The 16290-nt window shown below is 40.0% G+C and overlaps 1 protein-coding gene across 2 annotated transcripts in view; it reads right to left on the bottom strand.

Annotated features, from left to right (window-relative positions):
• Positions 1 to 2128, bottom strand: part of CWC22 (CWC22 spliceosome associated protein homolog) — a 35159-nt gene extending 33031 nt beyond the window's left edge. For both annotated transcript variants that reach the window (XM_055718316.1, XM_055718317.1), the window contains exons 1-2: positions 2078 to 2128; positions 1553 to 1664 (exon numbers count right to left, since the gene is read on the bottom strand). In XM_055718316.1, the coding sequence (XP_055574291.1) occupies positions 1553 to 1579 (27 nt within the window). In that variant the 5' untranslated portion in view covers positions 1580 to 1664; positions 2078 to 2128. The remainder of the gene's footprint in view (positions 1 to 1552; positions 1665 to 2077) is intronic.
• Between the last annotated feature and the right edge of the window lie 14162 nt (positions 2129 to 16290).

The following is a 16290-nucleotide window of genomic DNA, read 5'->3' as shown; positions in this document are numbered from 1 at the left end:
TGGGGCGTGTGTCTAAGTGCGTATATATATATATATATATATAATATAAATTTATATTTTTGAGGCCACGATAACATACCCTAGAGTATCACCTTTCCTAGGGTCCATTTCTAACACTTCAAAATTATTCCCAGTATTATCTTGCCTGAATCAACACAACAGTACAGAACAAATGTATTGCATCATTTTACTGGGAGCATGCATACAGACAAGTGTAACGCCCATCTGACAATTTAACTACAAAGTAACAGTATGTTTGATGGCAAAGCCAGTACAAGAAATTAATTAATTTTCACCAAGGTTTTCTTCCCCTTTCAATATTCCTTTGTGGGACTATACATAACAGCAGATCACTGAAATCATTCAAAGATTAAAGAAGTTCGTAAGTTGTGTTTTCCCCAAAATAATATAATGCAAGATCGTATCCCTAGCTTCCAAGACAGTGGTAATAAAAATCTTTGAAAAACACAGAACAGTTATTGTATTTAAATAATATTTAGCAGATGGGAAGCAGGAGGTCTTTTTAGGATGATCCATTCTCTTGAGTTCTACATCATCTGCCTCTGTCCAAGCAGACCCAAGGAACACGTGCTCACAGAAATAAAACAACGGTATGTATTTGGCAGTTATTATGTGTCCTCGCAGAAGCAGCTATGTTTGCTGAAGAACTTGTCACCCTCAGCTCTTTGTGACTAGGCTTTCTGTCACAGTCTTCTTCCTTGTCCATTTTGATCAAAATGATTAACTGATAGTGTCCAAACAGCGTGCTTTTTTTAACTGGCTGATTTCGACAGATAATGGAGTACCTTATGTGGTACCTATAAGGGAGTACTACCAGGTTGGGAAAATAAGAGAAACTATCAAGCTATCCCTCAAGCACCTCTATTAAAAACCGCTTCAGTCAGAAAAGCTGGAATCAAAAGAGTGAAGCCGCCTACACAGGGTTGAACTCCAGAATAGGCAGAGAAATAGCATAGATTTGAGACCATGCATCAAGAGTATCACTCTGCTAACCTGTCCCAAATTTAGTGGGCTTTACAAACATGGCATTTCTAAACCATCATTAGAAGAGTAATTTTAAAGCAAATTTTTTCTTCTTGCATTCCTAAAAATCACTCTCATCCATTCAGAAATGCACCATGCAGCTTTTAAAAAGGAAAGCTTAACTTGCACATTAAGAAATACAGTTACCACATTAACTGCTACTTCCTGTCTCTTTATCTTTTCAACATCATAGTCAATTTTTCAACATCTCTTTTCTCCATTTCTCCACATGCTTATGTTCTCTGTTGAGCTATCATTCAGTCACTTTTCAACAATTACTTCTATATCACACGGTAACAGCGTTCAGAACTTCCATTGTTAGGACAAGCGCTAGAAACAGCTGTAATTCACTGACTTCATAGTCGTATTTGTCTTGTAAACAGGCAGTTGTCAATTATGGATCTTGTTTGCTTTACATTCAGGAAGTTTTACTTAATGTAGTATCAACTACAAACCAAATCACTAGTAACATGGGAATAATCAAACTCTACAATTTAAGAACACTTACATTTACTTGTGTCACCCTGCTCTTCATCTTGACTTCCTACTTTTTATGAAGTTCCGAACGTGCAGCAATGAGACAACCCGACGTGGAGTTCAACATACGAAAAACATTTCATCTGTAACACACAGAAGACAATCAAAAACCTTTTACTGCTCACGGTACAGGAACCTACGCTTTTCATTTGTTCTTTACATCTACGTTTGCATAACTCCTTAAAACAAAACCGGTACAAAACAGCACAGCTGCCCCCACCCCCCCCCCCCCCCCCAAACCTGGTCAGATCTCTTACGGCTACACAGCACTAGTCCTAGGAGGTAAGGGCGCCACCGCCGCCAGCCCCGACTCCGCCCGGCCCCGGCCGCCCACCGCGCTCCCCGCGGGGCTCCGTTACCAGCCGGCCCGCGCCCTCCCACCCGCCGCAGAATCGCGACCACCCGGCCCGGCGGAAGGCGGGAAGGGGAGAAGGGTGCCCCGCCCGCGGGAGCGCGGCCGCCCACCGACCCGCGGCCCACCGAGCCCCGCACCTACCGCCCACCGCCACCGCGCACGGCCGCCAGCGGCGTCACTTCCGGCGGAACGCGGCGCACACTGACGCGCGGCGCTCAGCCCTGCAACTGCGCGCGCGCGCGAGCTTCCGGCCGCCCGCGCGGCGCTGCATGGCGGGAAACTGAGTGCGGCGGGGGCGGGCGGGCGGCTGCCATCTTGCGGGCCGCGGCCGCCGCGTTTCCCTGTTGGTCTGTTACTCGGAATATGAATGTTGGTAGCGGTTGTTGCAGGGGAAAAAAAAAAAAAAGCGGGAAACAAGGCGGTAGAGTGACTTCAAAGCGAGCAGTACTATGGCACACCACTCCCTTCACTTCAGCCTGCGCTTCACTACTGCCAACTTCTCAGGTGAAGGCTTCTCTGAATAAACAACCCTATTTCTACCAAATGTGCAAGGTTCCTGTCAGAAATACAAGTAATTGCAAACAAGCAGTCAACTCACTTCCCTTAAAGATAAGAAGCTGTCCAAAGCCTTCCAGCATCTCTGTAAATTTTAGCAAATTTACTGAGTGAATTTAGTAAACATGCCCCTTCAATAACACCTGTAGCACACACTTCTGTTACTTACGCATGCGCTACTGGTTCAACATTAATTGAAATACGTCCAGTATATGCATAATACATTATACCATAGTGAGTTTAGGATACCTGTTTATTAGAGGGAGGGGTTTTGCCTCTGAAAGTTTCAAGTAATTGAGCACCACTGATTCACGCTAACAGAGGGCCTGTGGCTTATTATACACGCAAATTTGTTTGGATTGGGGAAAGTAAATACATAGGAAACAGAAAGGAAAATGCTATATAAGGTCTTAAAATGCTTACAGTTCATTTTCAGCTCTTGTGAGGTAATGAAAATAAACTCTTAGATGACATGGGAGATCAGGGTCAGAAAGGCATTAATTCAGCCAAGAGCCAGATGGTTCCTGCAGGGACATCTGTAACCAAACCGTGTGGCAGTACTGCTGTGCTGCGCCCGCCAGCATCCGCGTGCAAGTCCCTGTGCATGCATGTGTAGTGGGACATAGTATTTGTTGAGGGGAAGAAGGTGGCAATGAGCTGGGACCAATGCCGGAAAAATGCTACTCATAATTTCTCCTATCAAACAGAAGGGAGAAACATATCAACGACAGAGTAATTCTGATGAGCTGGAGTGTATATTGGCCTTATGCTGACTCACAGCCAAAAATACAGAGTTATCAGCTAATACACTCCCTGTGTTCCTCCCACAGCTGAAATGTGCTCAACTATGCTATTCATAGGCTAATCCACAAGATTGTTTCCCAGGAGTGGCAGGTATTTGTTTGCATCATCCCTGCATGGACAGGGCATGAGAGTGTGTCATTTTTCATCATTTATTCCTGGTCGTCCTTCCCCTCTTGTAAGAACTGCACCCTCAGTCATGCGCTCTGGTCTTTACTTTCTCACAACCAGGTAGCTGTCAAGAGGGAGGTCTCTTCCTCGGTACTGTAGAGTCTCAAGCTCCTGGGGCAGCCCAGGTGGCCAAGACTAGGGCCCAGAAGCAGGGGAACTCTTGATTGTGCCTAGGATTGTGTAGCCACCTTCTGCCCTGTTTTGCAGCCATGATGCACTGCCCTGGCCCTCCACGTTGGTGAGCCAATTTGAATAAGTTTTTAGTGACTGTGGTCCTAAAATCTGCAAAAGCCAAGTCCTCCCTAGCATTTTGTAAAGCAAGAAAGGACCGCACAGCTCAGCCACTCACTTCAGGTGCAGAGATAAGGGCTTAATCTCCTCTTTGTGTTGTGATGCTGGCCAGTCTCACATGCCAGAAAACAATATGGGAAACAGTATGCACGGGGAAAAAATGTAGAGATGCATTATTTCCTGAAACAATACACAAATATTCCTGAAATGGTGCAGAAAATCAGCTAATTCAATATACCACATAGTATGGAATAAACAGTGAAATCAAAATGGGGAACTAAAGAAAAAAAAATGAAGATGTTTAATTTATAAAAAAAACCTGAAATTTATGACACAAACTTCTGTAAGAAAACTCATGTAAAGTAGAAGTCCTATTCAGTGCTTATTTTTGAGAAGAATCCCTTTAACAGAGTTATTGGAAATCTTCTATTGACTTTTTCAGTAGTATTTATTGCTTAGACTACAAATTTTAAGCTCCACACTTTTTTTGAAAATATAATTCTCAGTATTTTCTTGCTACTTTCCAAAAAATATTTACTGTCAGGAATCCCAGAAATTTTTTTCTTGTTCACAACAGCTCACACTTACATGCAATTGCTGGAATAGCTACCATTTTAAAAATGACCTTTCAGGATGCTGATTTCCTTCCTTTATTATTCAGCAGTCACATTCTTAAGTTAGCACTTGATGTATACACATGAGTAACTTCTCACTGTGAAAATGATACAAGGTTTCTGCTTTTGAAGGATTAAGATGTTGATGAAAAGATGATACTTCCTGAAAGGATGGGCATATTTGTAACTCCAACAAGGAAACTTTAATTTTTACATGCTCTGAAGGATTTGTAATTGCTTAAATACATGCATATACAGCACTAGATGAGAGTATTAAAAATGTAGTTGTGCCTAGATCTTTAAAGACTTCACATTTTATTTGAGATACATATATATATATATATATATAAACTTATTTTGTGAGAATTCTATTATGACAAGGCTATTTGAACTGAAACAAGATGTTTTTAAATCCCAGTGATGCAAACCACCTCCTCATTGCACCCTGTGGATTACTGTGCAAAGTCAGGACCACAACATCCTCTGTGTCCAATTCTTGCTTGAAGTGGGGCTGGTGAATTTGCAGAGATGGGGCCTAACAGGTGTGATCTTGTAAACAGCATGAGCTTAGTGTGATGACTTTGACTGGGGCCTTATTAGTTGCTTATGGATTTTTTTTTTTGTTTGACTTGCATATTTTCTAAGGGTAAAGGATAGGTTTAGTTATATAGCTTGCAAATGTTACTGTAAATATGCTTCATTTTAAATAGGGCTTGATTCTACTGCCAGGTTCTGGCATGCAGATGATTACAGTGACATTAGGACATTATATCATATAAACCAGATGTTCTGAAAGCTATAACTTAAAAAGAACCACCCCTCCCCAGCATTTATGCTCACATTGAGCGTACATTAGTAAATATGAGGCCAGGATTTTTTTTAATGCAAATACAGGAAAACATTTTAATCATGATAATTTTATGCAGTCATTCCATTTAGTTAAAATTTAGAACCAGCATTTCATTCTGCAAAGGTACATTGATGCCATTAAGAGTCCATGCCACTGATGCTTTATGAAGAAATACTGATTTTCATGAACATGCCTGCTTGGCTTGATTGGCTTACAAAAAATATAAAGGAGAGACTAGATGAAGAACATAATGAAATGATGGTTTCTACATATTATTATGAAAACCCACTATTTGTTTTGATTCTGCTGTCATCTGCTCTTAGCATTCCTCAAACAGTGCTGCCTTGTACATTTCTTTCGGGACATAGAATCATAGAATAATTTAGGTTGGAAAAGACCCTTGAGATCATAAGTCCAATCATTAACCCAGGACTGCCAAGTCCATCACTAAACCATGTCACTAAGCACAGCATCTATGTGTTTTTAAAATACCTCCAGGGATGGTGATTCCACCACCTCCCTGGGCAGCCTGTTCCAGTGTTTCAACACCCTTTCAGTGAAGAATTTTTTCCTAACATCCAATCTAAACCTCCCCTGGTGCAACTTGAGGCTGTTTCCTCTTGTCCTGTTGCTTGTTAACTGGGAGAAGAGACCGACCCCACCTGCCTACAACCTCTTTGCAGGTAGTTGTAGAGAAGCAAAAAGTCCCACTTGAGTCTCCTCCAGACTAAACAACCCCAGTTCCCTCAGCTGCTCCTCATAAGACTCATTCTCTAGACCCTTCACCAGCTTCATTGCCCTTTTCTGGACATGCTCCAGCACCTCTACGACCCTCTTGTAGTGAGGGGCCCAAAACTGAGCACAATATTTGAGGTGCGGCCTCACCAGTGCTGAGTACAGAGAGACAATAATTTCCCTGGTCTTCCTGGCCACACTGTTTTGGATACAAGCCAGGGTGCTGTTGGCCTTTCTGGCCACCTGGGCACACTGCTGGCTCATGTTCAGCTGGCCATCAACCGGTACACCCAGGTTTTAGTAGTGTCATTAGTAGTAATGAGGGCCATATTCAAAACATGGGTACATCTCCTTTTAGTATAAAAAGAAGGAAGTTTGGCTCAAACTCCTGTCTAAGAGGTTATTTACTACAGTTTTAGAGCCTACAATCCAAATTTTTGATCACTTCTAGAGATTCTTTTTCCTGATTTGCAAAGCACATACTTTCCTGCAACATCAGTGCGGTTCTACTCCTCCTTCCTTCTTACCTGTCACTTACTTTCCAACTGCAGCACTTTTGTCATACTGCATGCTTGATTTTTGCTTTTTCTCTTGTAAACTTTCAGTTAAGAACAGCTTCTGAAGAGCAGCTCTGGTTTCTGCTCTCCAAAGGTGTGACTCCTGGAGACAGAGGGTGTTTGGTACCACTTGTACTACTTTCTGAGGAATGCTGCTTACTGCCTGCTGTAAGAGATTGCAGGTCTTACAGAGGGAACCCCTAGATCCTAAACCTGCTCTTAGAACAAGGAATGAAATGTGTCGCACAACTATACAAAGATTTCCAGTTTACCACCTGTGAAAGAGCTTTAATTTCATATTGTACTTACCAGGTTACCTGGAGCTCATTTTGTGGTGGTGGCGGTGGGTTTTTTATTAGATAAAATAATAGGTTGGTAAAAGACTAATTTTATTCTCTTAAACTATATAATTTCAATAATGGAAACTGTTGATGAAGCAATAAATATATTTCTAAGATTAAACTTGAGTTGGGGTCCTTTGTGACCACTTCAGCGTCTCTGCTAATTTGAAAGGGCAATCACTTGGCTTTGTACCCTGCACCAGGAGCTCTCAAAGCATTTGCAGCCCTGTTTTTTCTTTCAGTGCTGAAACAATCAAATACTCTTAGTAGTCCTTTCTCTTTAGGTCACATGACTTGTAGTTTTTGTAGCTAATCTTCTGCTTGACTGCTTCATGCAGGTTAAGGAAGCCACAAGACAAAGATCTCTGTATAATTCCCTGGTTTTGTTCAAACGGGAATCCATCTTTCTGATTGATAAAGGCTTGTTTCTCATACCCTGCTCAGGGAAATGACTTGCCTTTTCCCAGCCTTCTTCCCTAAATGTTCTTAAGTTACCTATTACTCTGTTCCTTAATGATACCACATTCCTGGCCATAGGAATGGAATAGCTTGTTTTCTCCTTGACCATGTAATTTCTGCTTAGGACTCCTGAGTTGTTTTTCCAGTTTTACTGGTGACTTGCTGATACACTGGACTAATTCCTAATCTTCCTTGCTATTCAGATAACCCTTTTGTAGAACAATGCAGAAAACACATTTTCCTCGGAGTACTGGGGGGCTTTGAGATCTATCTTATACTTGATCACAGTTTTTGTGGTGTTTTTCTTTTGTGGTTGAAACTATGTGAATGCAATGCCATTAATATTTTTAGGGTTTTAAAAAAATACTTTCTGGTAATGTTTATTTTTAAAACTATCAACTGAATTTAGTAAAACTTTCTCAAGGTTGGAAAATGCTAGAAGTTTTTTTCTTTCTTTTTGTGGGTTCTTGAATCAACTTACTTATTCTTTACTGAACATTATACTACTGTTTTGTCACATCACGTAACATATCTGTAACGCTACTTTCATTCCAAGTATTACAGGCTTAAATCCTCAGTGTTCGAAAAAAAATAAATCACAACATAGTGAGGAGGGCACATTCATGATTTGACAAATTAAGTCTAGTTAATCTGGTGCAGCAGTTGAAGATTTAGCCACCAAGATTTAAGCTGTTTGCCCTGCTCTGCTGTCCAAGACTATGATCCCACAGAAGAGTCAGAGAAAGGGAGCATCAGCCCATGACTGAGATCACTGAGTATGCTATACAGCACTTTAACTCAAAAGTGCTTTGGTTTAAACTAAGGTACCACTCTTTGCTCTCCAGCACTTGAAGCATTAACAACCTGTTCTCAAACTTTTCCAGAGACCTACGATCATAAAACTATGCATCCTATCAGGTATAAATATTCTGCACTCCAGAGATAATAGCTATTTTTATATACAAAGTTATGAAAGTCAGCTCTTACTTACTTTGCAATACTAAGAATAATCAATAAAGGAAGAAATCCTTAATCAAAACAGAGGGATGGCATATGTTAGGTAATAATAATCAGAAAAAAATACATTTCTCCTTATAACTAAGTTTTAGCTACAGAATTTGATTTCTTTGGCTTTCAAAATGATTTGCAACTGTGGCATTTACACCAGAGACTGAAACCAGCATGTATCTGGATGGTTCTACAGATTCTGACAATATGAATTGTTAAATGCTTTCACTAGATGTTCCATGAACCCACTGCAAATACAATATTGCCTGCCTGTGAACGCTGTATGGTGTCCCAGTCTGCTGTGAAAGTAATCTTTTTCCTGACTCACACTGTGTAAACAGGTGTCATGAAATAAAAAGGCATATGGCATCAATGTGGCAGCAGCATCTCACGAGAAGGACATCCTGTGGCTGATGGCACATGTACCATCGCTCAGGCTGTCCCTCCAAATGCCCTGGGAGAGAGCAAATACGGACAGCTGAGCATTCCCCTCAGAGGGAGCCTGAGGACAGGGATGGGAAGTAAACAGTCTGCTTCGAAGTGCCTTCACTAGGAGACAACCGATTACCTCTGAGAAACAAGTTTATGGTTTTAAAGCAGCTGGTGACATAAATTACACTCTTCAGTTTTCTACTTAAATGTAGAAAGCAGAGGAGGGGCTGGGAAGGTTGGATTCATTGAACAAGAAAGGGAAAGGGCAGTTTAATACTGAATAGAAGCAGTGAAGTGTGGTTTTCTGTTCCTCCTTTCCTAACTTAATGCTTTTACTATTGGATTGAGTGAAGCTCCCTTCTGCTCATTTCTTCTCTGGTCAGCTTGTCTTGCAGTCCCTTTTCTGCAGTTTGCCACCCTACATTTTATTGCTCATAAGGGTGATTGGAGAATACTTTCAGTTTTATAGTGGGTTTAGTCTTGTGGTTTGGCAACGTGCTTTAAGAGATGTAAGTTTTAATTTTGTGAGGGTGAAAAGACATGCATACCTAGAGCTTGCATACCCCAAGAGAATGCTTTAAGGAGTAGGCACTAATACAGGCTGAACACCCCAAACCAACCTTTTTGAATCTACAACGCTCAAGATCCTAAATGTATGGAGTCTGAAGTAGAATCATGACCATGGTTTCTGGCTTTGAGAGGGTAAGGGGAATTCAGGCACATCCTTTTGCTTGGTGTGTCTTGCACAGCTCCTTGCTCAGCATGTGGGCTGCCTTAATTGCCTGGGAAGCACTCTGGTCTCTGTGGTTGTGGTGAATGAAGCATCTAACTGCAGCAATCCTAATCACCCTGCAGGAGCCAGGCAGCTAGTCTCTAAGTGTGAGAGATGGCTAGGATCTCATCTCAGCCTGAAGTAAATTCCTGCAAATGGAACATGAATATGGGGTTCGGAAAAAAACCAAAAACCCAAAGATGAAACCACACAAGAAACAAACAAGAAAAAAAAAAAAAAAAAAAAAGAAAAAACAACCCCCTGAAGAAATATATAGTCAATCATTAGTCCTACATGTATGCACCAGTATCCCCAGTGACCTCACAGAGCTGCCCCCCCCATGCAAAAAGCAGGTCCCCAAGTCACAGCACTTTCGCCCAGTGGAACCAGAGTGTGGCAGGACTCTGTTCAACCCTGTGCTAAAACTTGACCCCTCCAGTTCCAGTAAAATGCATAAAAGCAAGAGTAACTCATGAGCATTCTTAAACAAACACATACTGGAAGAAACTGTATGAGAGTGCTCTAATGACAGCTCTTTGGAGATTGCTTTCATATGGGTTTATTTGTATTTCTGAGTTATCTCAGGGCATGTTTACTGCATAGCGCAAGTGGAACGGAGATAAATGAGCCAAGTTAACTCTAAACGACCTAGTTCTACTGCCAAAAACCATATAGCCACACTAAGTAGAAATCTGCTCTGTCTGATACACCTTGTTTCATTAGGTTAGCACAGTGCTGTGGATGGGCTAGCAGGATCACATTGCTTCTGGTATCTGAATTAACTCATGTCAAGTGGCTTTATGTATATTTAGGACAGTGGTAATCAACACAGAATGCTTCTTCTTCTTAAGTGAGCACAATGATAGATCAGACCTTAAAATACAACACCACCTAATTCATATAAAATTAAATCAACATGAGATGTTGTGCCTTCAGATAAGGTAAATTTAAAATATAAATTTCTACACACTGAAAATGCTGAAAGCAGTGACAATTCAACTGAGACCATTAGCAATTAAACCAAACATAATTATAGTATTTGAAAACTGCACAAAGGGAGAAAGGATAATGTGTCCCACAAATTCATATTCATCAGCTTAATGTTGTGCATGAATACTCCATTAGTAAGCCACAGGAAACGTAGTTTTAGTCATGTTGTTTTCCCATGGCAGTTTTTGTCATTGTGCTTGAAATACAAATCAGAAATCATCCACATGCTGCACTCCCTGGACTGGTGCCTCCCCTGGCATAAGCAGCTGTAGCTCCATCAACTCCCAGTCTTCTACAAATAAACAATAAAAGTTTGTATCTAGAAGCTCACTGAAAGTACCTAATACTACTGGAAAAGCAACCATAGCTGCCTCAATACCTTACTCTGGTAGCTGATTCTTTGCAGTTAATATTGCTTTATTAATTAGCCACAGAATGATGGATTGGAGACTGGTTTCCCTGCCTGCTTTATTAGGAGTAAGGCATTTACATACAACTAATTCCCATTAAAGTTAACCATGGTGACCTTTTAGCATGCTGCGGAATTAAAATTCTGTCCAAGGCTCAAACTGTACTTCCAGATAGCTGTTACAACACACCAGCCATAGGATATTGCTGCAGACCTCAGCTGAGACAAGAAATTGCATCCTCTGCAGTTTCAGTACAAGGTCAGATAAGTGAGCGGAGCTGAGCCTAGCCAGCAAAGCAGGTCAGAGACAACAAAGCTGAACTTGTTCAGCAGTGGAGTGGGACGTGGCCATGCAATCCCTTCTGCCACCTTTTCTGTGGCAGCAGTAATCTCTGCTACAGGGTGTTAAGAAGCAACATGTTGGGGAGAAAGAGAATGCAAGCAAGCTATTATATTACATATATACCACTGTTTCAGAGGGATCTCATAGCTATGTTATGAAGTCCCATCACCGTTACATTTTAATAAATGTTAGAAGATCATGGACATACAATGCTAACTGAGAAATATCTCATTTTGGTACCTCAAATGGGTGACATTGGTGACGCTCCATAAAAAAAAATATTTTTTTCCAAGAAAGTACCAGCGTACTCCTAGCTTGTTTTGAAACCTCATCAAAGCAAAGCTATCCCCAGGAGCTCAGTGGGTAGGGTAGATCATATGTGGAACTTCCACACAACTTCCACTGTGTGAAAACACATCACATATGTTTTCTATTATTTTTAATGACAGTCTCTCAGCTGCTTCTCATAGCAGTCAAAAATCTGCTCAGCTCCTGTTTAGAACAGGTTCCTAGTCTTTATGCTAAGATTTCCTTTCTTGTAATTTTGTGGCAACAGTGTTCTCCAGTAAGCCTCTGGGACTGGAAACAATTCCTATCCCTTCAGGCTCCTTCTACCCTTAAAGTAATATACAGACTAAGCACATTATTCAGAAAAGGAGGGCACAGCAAATGCGGATTGGCATAAAAACCTTTTTTTTACTCTCATGTTTTGCTCATTAATGTTGCTAATGCTTTTTTGTTTGTTTGAAGTCATTCCTGTTGTGTAGTGTGGACTGAAGCCAGAGGTAATGCTGTAGGTACAGGTCACCCCCATCTGTGCAAACTGGTGTTTCCATGTCCTTACACACTGCAGGAGAATGCTGGTTCTCTTCCATGGTGATGAGTTCATCAGACCAAGGTGTTACTCTACAGCCAGGCCCCTGAAGTTAGAGTACATCTGTCATGAATTGAGCTGTGTCATTATGTGGCAGCTTTAGCTTATTTAGCAACTAAAATCCTTTCAATTATGATTTTGTTCCTTTGTGCTGATTTTTTTTTTTTAGCCTCTATGAAGTGTTTGTGTATCCCCTGGCCTTTAAAGAACAAGGTGTCTCTGCTGTTCTGCAGAGCTGGGACAGTAAAGGCCCCTCATGGGCAAACAACGTTCAGTGCCAGAAGATGGGTTTGTGCCCAGAAACCATAGGACAGGGTATGATGAATGCACTTTTCTTTGGGCCTACCTGCATTCAACTGGTGATTGTATAGCATTAATGCGCTGGTTAGCGATTTGGGGTTTAAACGCACCCACATTCTTTGCTAAGCCTGCAAAGTTTACGTAATTTAATCCTTCTTTTGATATGTAATTTAACTCAATTTGTACTCTTCAACTAGAAAGGGAACATGACTGTAAAGTTATCAGAAACAAGAGTATTCCATACATATTGGAAATTCCACCTAAATTTTGTCCTGCATTAAAGGCTAATGCGTTGATTGTTACATGCTTCAAAAAATGTGCCTAGATAGTTAGACTATTCTTCAACTTTGCTTTTCCAAGCTAGAAGTGGAAAACACATGTTCTTTCCATAGTTTATCTTTCACAACAGGTAAAAGATAAAAGGAACAGTCCTCTGTTCCTTCTGTCGCTTTTCTGCTGTATTTTTATGATTATTTCATCGCACAGAAGCAGCCACTCAAACCTTTAACTAAAGGACAAGTTATCGTAACTATTTCTTAGCTACTGAACTGGCATTCAGATGTTGTGTTTGTCTTTCATGTCTTTGGCAATGCAGAGGGAAAGGTAATATCTGACTGGAGCTAGTGACTGCTTGCAATGAATCTCATGTGAGATTAAATGATAAATGCATCAGGGTAGATGGTATATTATAATATACTGGAAAGGACCTGCTATATGTAGTTTGCCTTATGTTTAGTGAACCTGAATTAAAAACCTGTGTATTAATTACTTCTGAATTTCTTCAGTTTCTTGATAAACCTTATGATCCTGATGTCATGATAGAACAACTATATACTGGCAGAACATTGAGCACCCCTTGGAGCTCCTGGATCTTGCAGCATATCCAGCTATGTAAGTTCATCTCAAGAGGGATTTAAAAACATTGAAGGTTGTTTGAAAACATTTTCTTCAGAGTTTAAACAAGTAACAACGTAGGGAAGACCCCCTAAAGTAATTCACAAAGAACTTTATCATATACAGAACAGTAACATAATGGAAAAAATAAAGGCAGGGCAGTATAGTAACAAGAAAAGTATCAATTAAATTCTAAACTCAAGCATATTTGTATTGAAATATTTAATTCCTCTGTAACAGCCAACTAGTGCTGCATAAGTATTAAGTTTTGTACAAAATGCAATGCTAATAGTCTTTTCTTGGAAGAGATACATTTTACTTATATTAAAGAGCAGCTCTTCAGTATGTGAGATCAACATTTGTGTTCAAGGTAAAAGTGACCCAAGGTTCTTCCTTGACTTGTGATTGTAGCTAGTCTAAATCCTTACAGAGCTTTAACACTGCCTCCTGTCTCTCGTTTTAATTTTTAAAATCATAGTTCATATCACAGCAATTTTTCCTTAGTTCTACCCAGAAGACTGCTTTTTTTTTTCTAGATTGAAGCATCTTCTGGTGGTAATGGAAGAGTTAGCACTTCAGTCTAGAAAAGAAAATATTTCAGTCAATAAATAGTCGTGTACTAAATAGATAAAAGTGATGACTTTGGAATGACAGTGACAGCATGTATGTAATTCAATATGATTTTAAAATATAGAGTTACTGTCATGTTTAAAAATGTATATATTTAGAAAACAATTTCACAGAAACTGGCAAAATGACATGTTCAAAATAACAAAAACAAATGCCAAAATGTTGATGCTCCTTTGACAGTTTTACCAGTTGTAGTGTAGGCTTGCACACTGTATATTCAACAGTAATATCTATTTGGCCTTTATCTACTTTACCTAGGGACAGATGTATGATCTGTTAACATTTTTTCCCTCATTAAATTACTATGGTATATTGCCTAAGATTTTACTGAGAGCAGCGTTATCCAGAAGAAGTCACTGTAATGAACCCCTTCAGAAATGTGTTCGTCATGTCACAAAATGGTACATTTGTTAATTATCTTTTCTTAACACTATAGCAGACCTTCAAATTAATAGCTGTTGCAAACTATAGGCAAACAGTAGGTGCCTGACTTAATTAACTCTGACTCTGTGTGATGTGATTTGTATCTTGGTGTTGCTTGTGCTATAAGTGGGCACTGGTTTTCCTATGGCATATGGCTGTATTTCTCCAAAGGGCTGTGATATAGCAACTTTAGATTTAGAATACTTTATTGTTATTTGATGATTTAGCTATTATGGACTGCAGATCAGAAGGTCTGCAGCACCAGGGCACAGCTAATGGAGTAATGCCAAACTAATTGCATGACTGTTTTGAAGAAGACCTCCTATAAATAACAAATAAAAAACTATTAGTAGGAATACCAGAACAGATTTGCTGTATGGTCTAATTAGAAACAGACTGTGTGATGACATGGGTGGGATCGTCTGAAGGGCAGAATCCCGCTGCGCTCAAGGAAGAGCTTTCCTAATTTCCCCTGAAAGGTTAAATTCTAATCCCAAGTACTGCCTCCTTGCTGCACCACTGTGGCCATGCACAGTTCCTCTCAGTAATCCAGAGTAGGAAACTCAGCTGCTCAGCTGCTAGTATGGTTATACTTCTTTGCTGTTCTATTAATAGTAAAGTATCTACTTCATTAAACTTCTGGGGACACCATGACTACAATTGAACACTGACGAAAAACCGTCTGCTTCCCAGAAATCCTTCTGGACAGACAGATTTCATCCTTGCTGTGGGGAGGACCATGTAAAGTAATGATGCTGTTCTCTTTTGAAAGCACAAAGTGATCATGATAAGTGCTCAAAAAACCCCTGTCTGGATACAGGTGGCACTCTCTATCAGTCACCTCTGCGTGCTGCTTAACAGGAGGCATTCCAGCATACCAGCACATGCTTTCATTTTTTACAGATTTGTAAAAATGTATTTTTTTTTTTTTCAAAATATGCAGTTGTGAATGTCCCATCCTTTTTGATCATGGTGAAAAGACTTCTACATTTTTGGGCATAAAATGCAGCATGTAAGTATACACAAAAATAGTAATATTCTTTAGCATTTTGCTACAGAATGTGTGGTAAAGTCCATATCAGAAAATATCATACATATCATGCAATTAACCAATAATTGTATCAATACTTAGAGTCACAACATGCTTTAATCCCTATTTAATATTAATATTTTGGGGGGTTTAGTGGGCTTTCTCTCAGATACTAAATTTGAAGGGAGGCAGTATACTCATTTTGGTGGGTAACCGTATTTTCTATTTTCAGTTGAGTCTTTACAGTCTTTGCAAAGTACCAAATGTTCCTATTCCCTGTGAGAAGGGTTTCCAAATAAGCCTTTGGCAACATTTCTGAACAAAGTGGGACCACTGTAGAAATAAACTGGCTTTGCATATCAAATCTCCATGGGGCTTATGAGGCAAAATGACTTCAGCAGAGAAAGTAGGTTAAAGCAAGGACAGAAAGCCTCCTCAATTAACAGAGCTGAAAATAATCACAAGTACTCACCCCATTCAGTACTCTTAAGACTCAGTAGTTCAAAAAAGAGTGCAGGTCAAAAAGAGTAAAATTACTAAGATTTACGAAAACATGTTCCTTAACTCTTACTCGAGTGAGGTGTCCTGCAGAACTACTATGACTCAGCTTTAAACTGGTTTTACTTTACAGATGTAATTTAAAAAATCTCATTTGATATAATCTTAAAATTTGAAGGTAGTCTGCTTTTGGACATGCATGTTTCCTGAAAACCTGATTTGATTTTCTTTTTGGTGTGTGTTGCTGTCAGTATGCATCATTATTAAGTGTTGGAGGGTTTGGGGTTTTGTTGTGGGCATTTTTAAGCATTGGATCATAGGTAATTTGCTTGTATATGAATTAATAGGAGAAAGAGTATCTTGCGGATCAATTATTT

The sequence above is a fragment of the Falco cherrug genome, chromosome 8, assembly GCF_023634085.1.
Source record: "Falco cherrug isolate bFalChe1 chromosome 8, bFalChe1.pri, whole genome shotgun sequence".
Taxonomy (NCBI): Eukaryota; Metazoa; Chordata; class Aves; order Falconiformes; family Falconidae; genus Falco; species Falco cherrug.
Note: the sequence above shows the minus strand (reverse complement) of the source record. Positions and strands in the feature narration are given on the sequence as shown.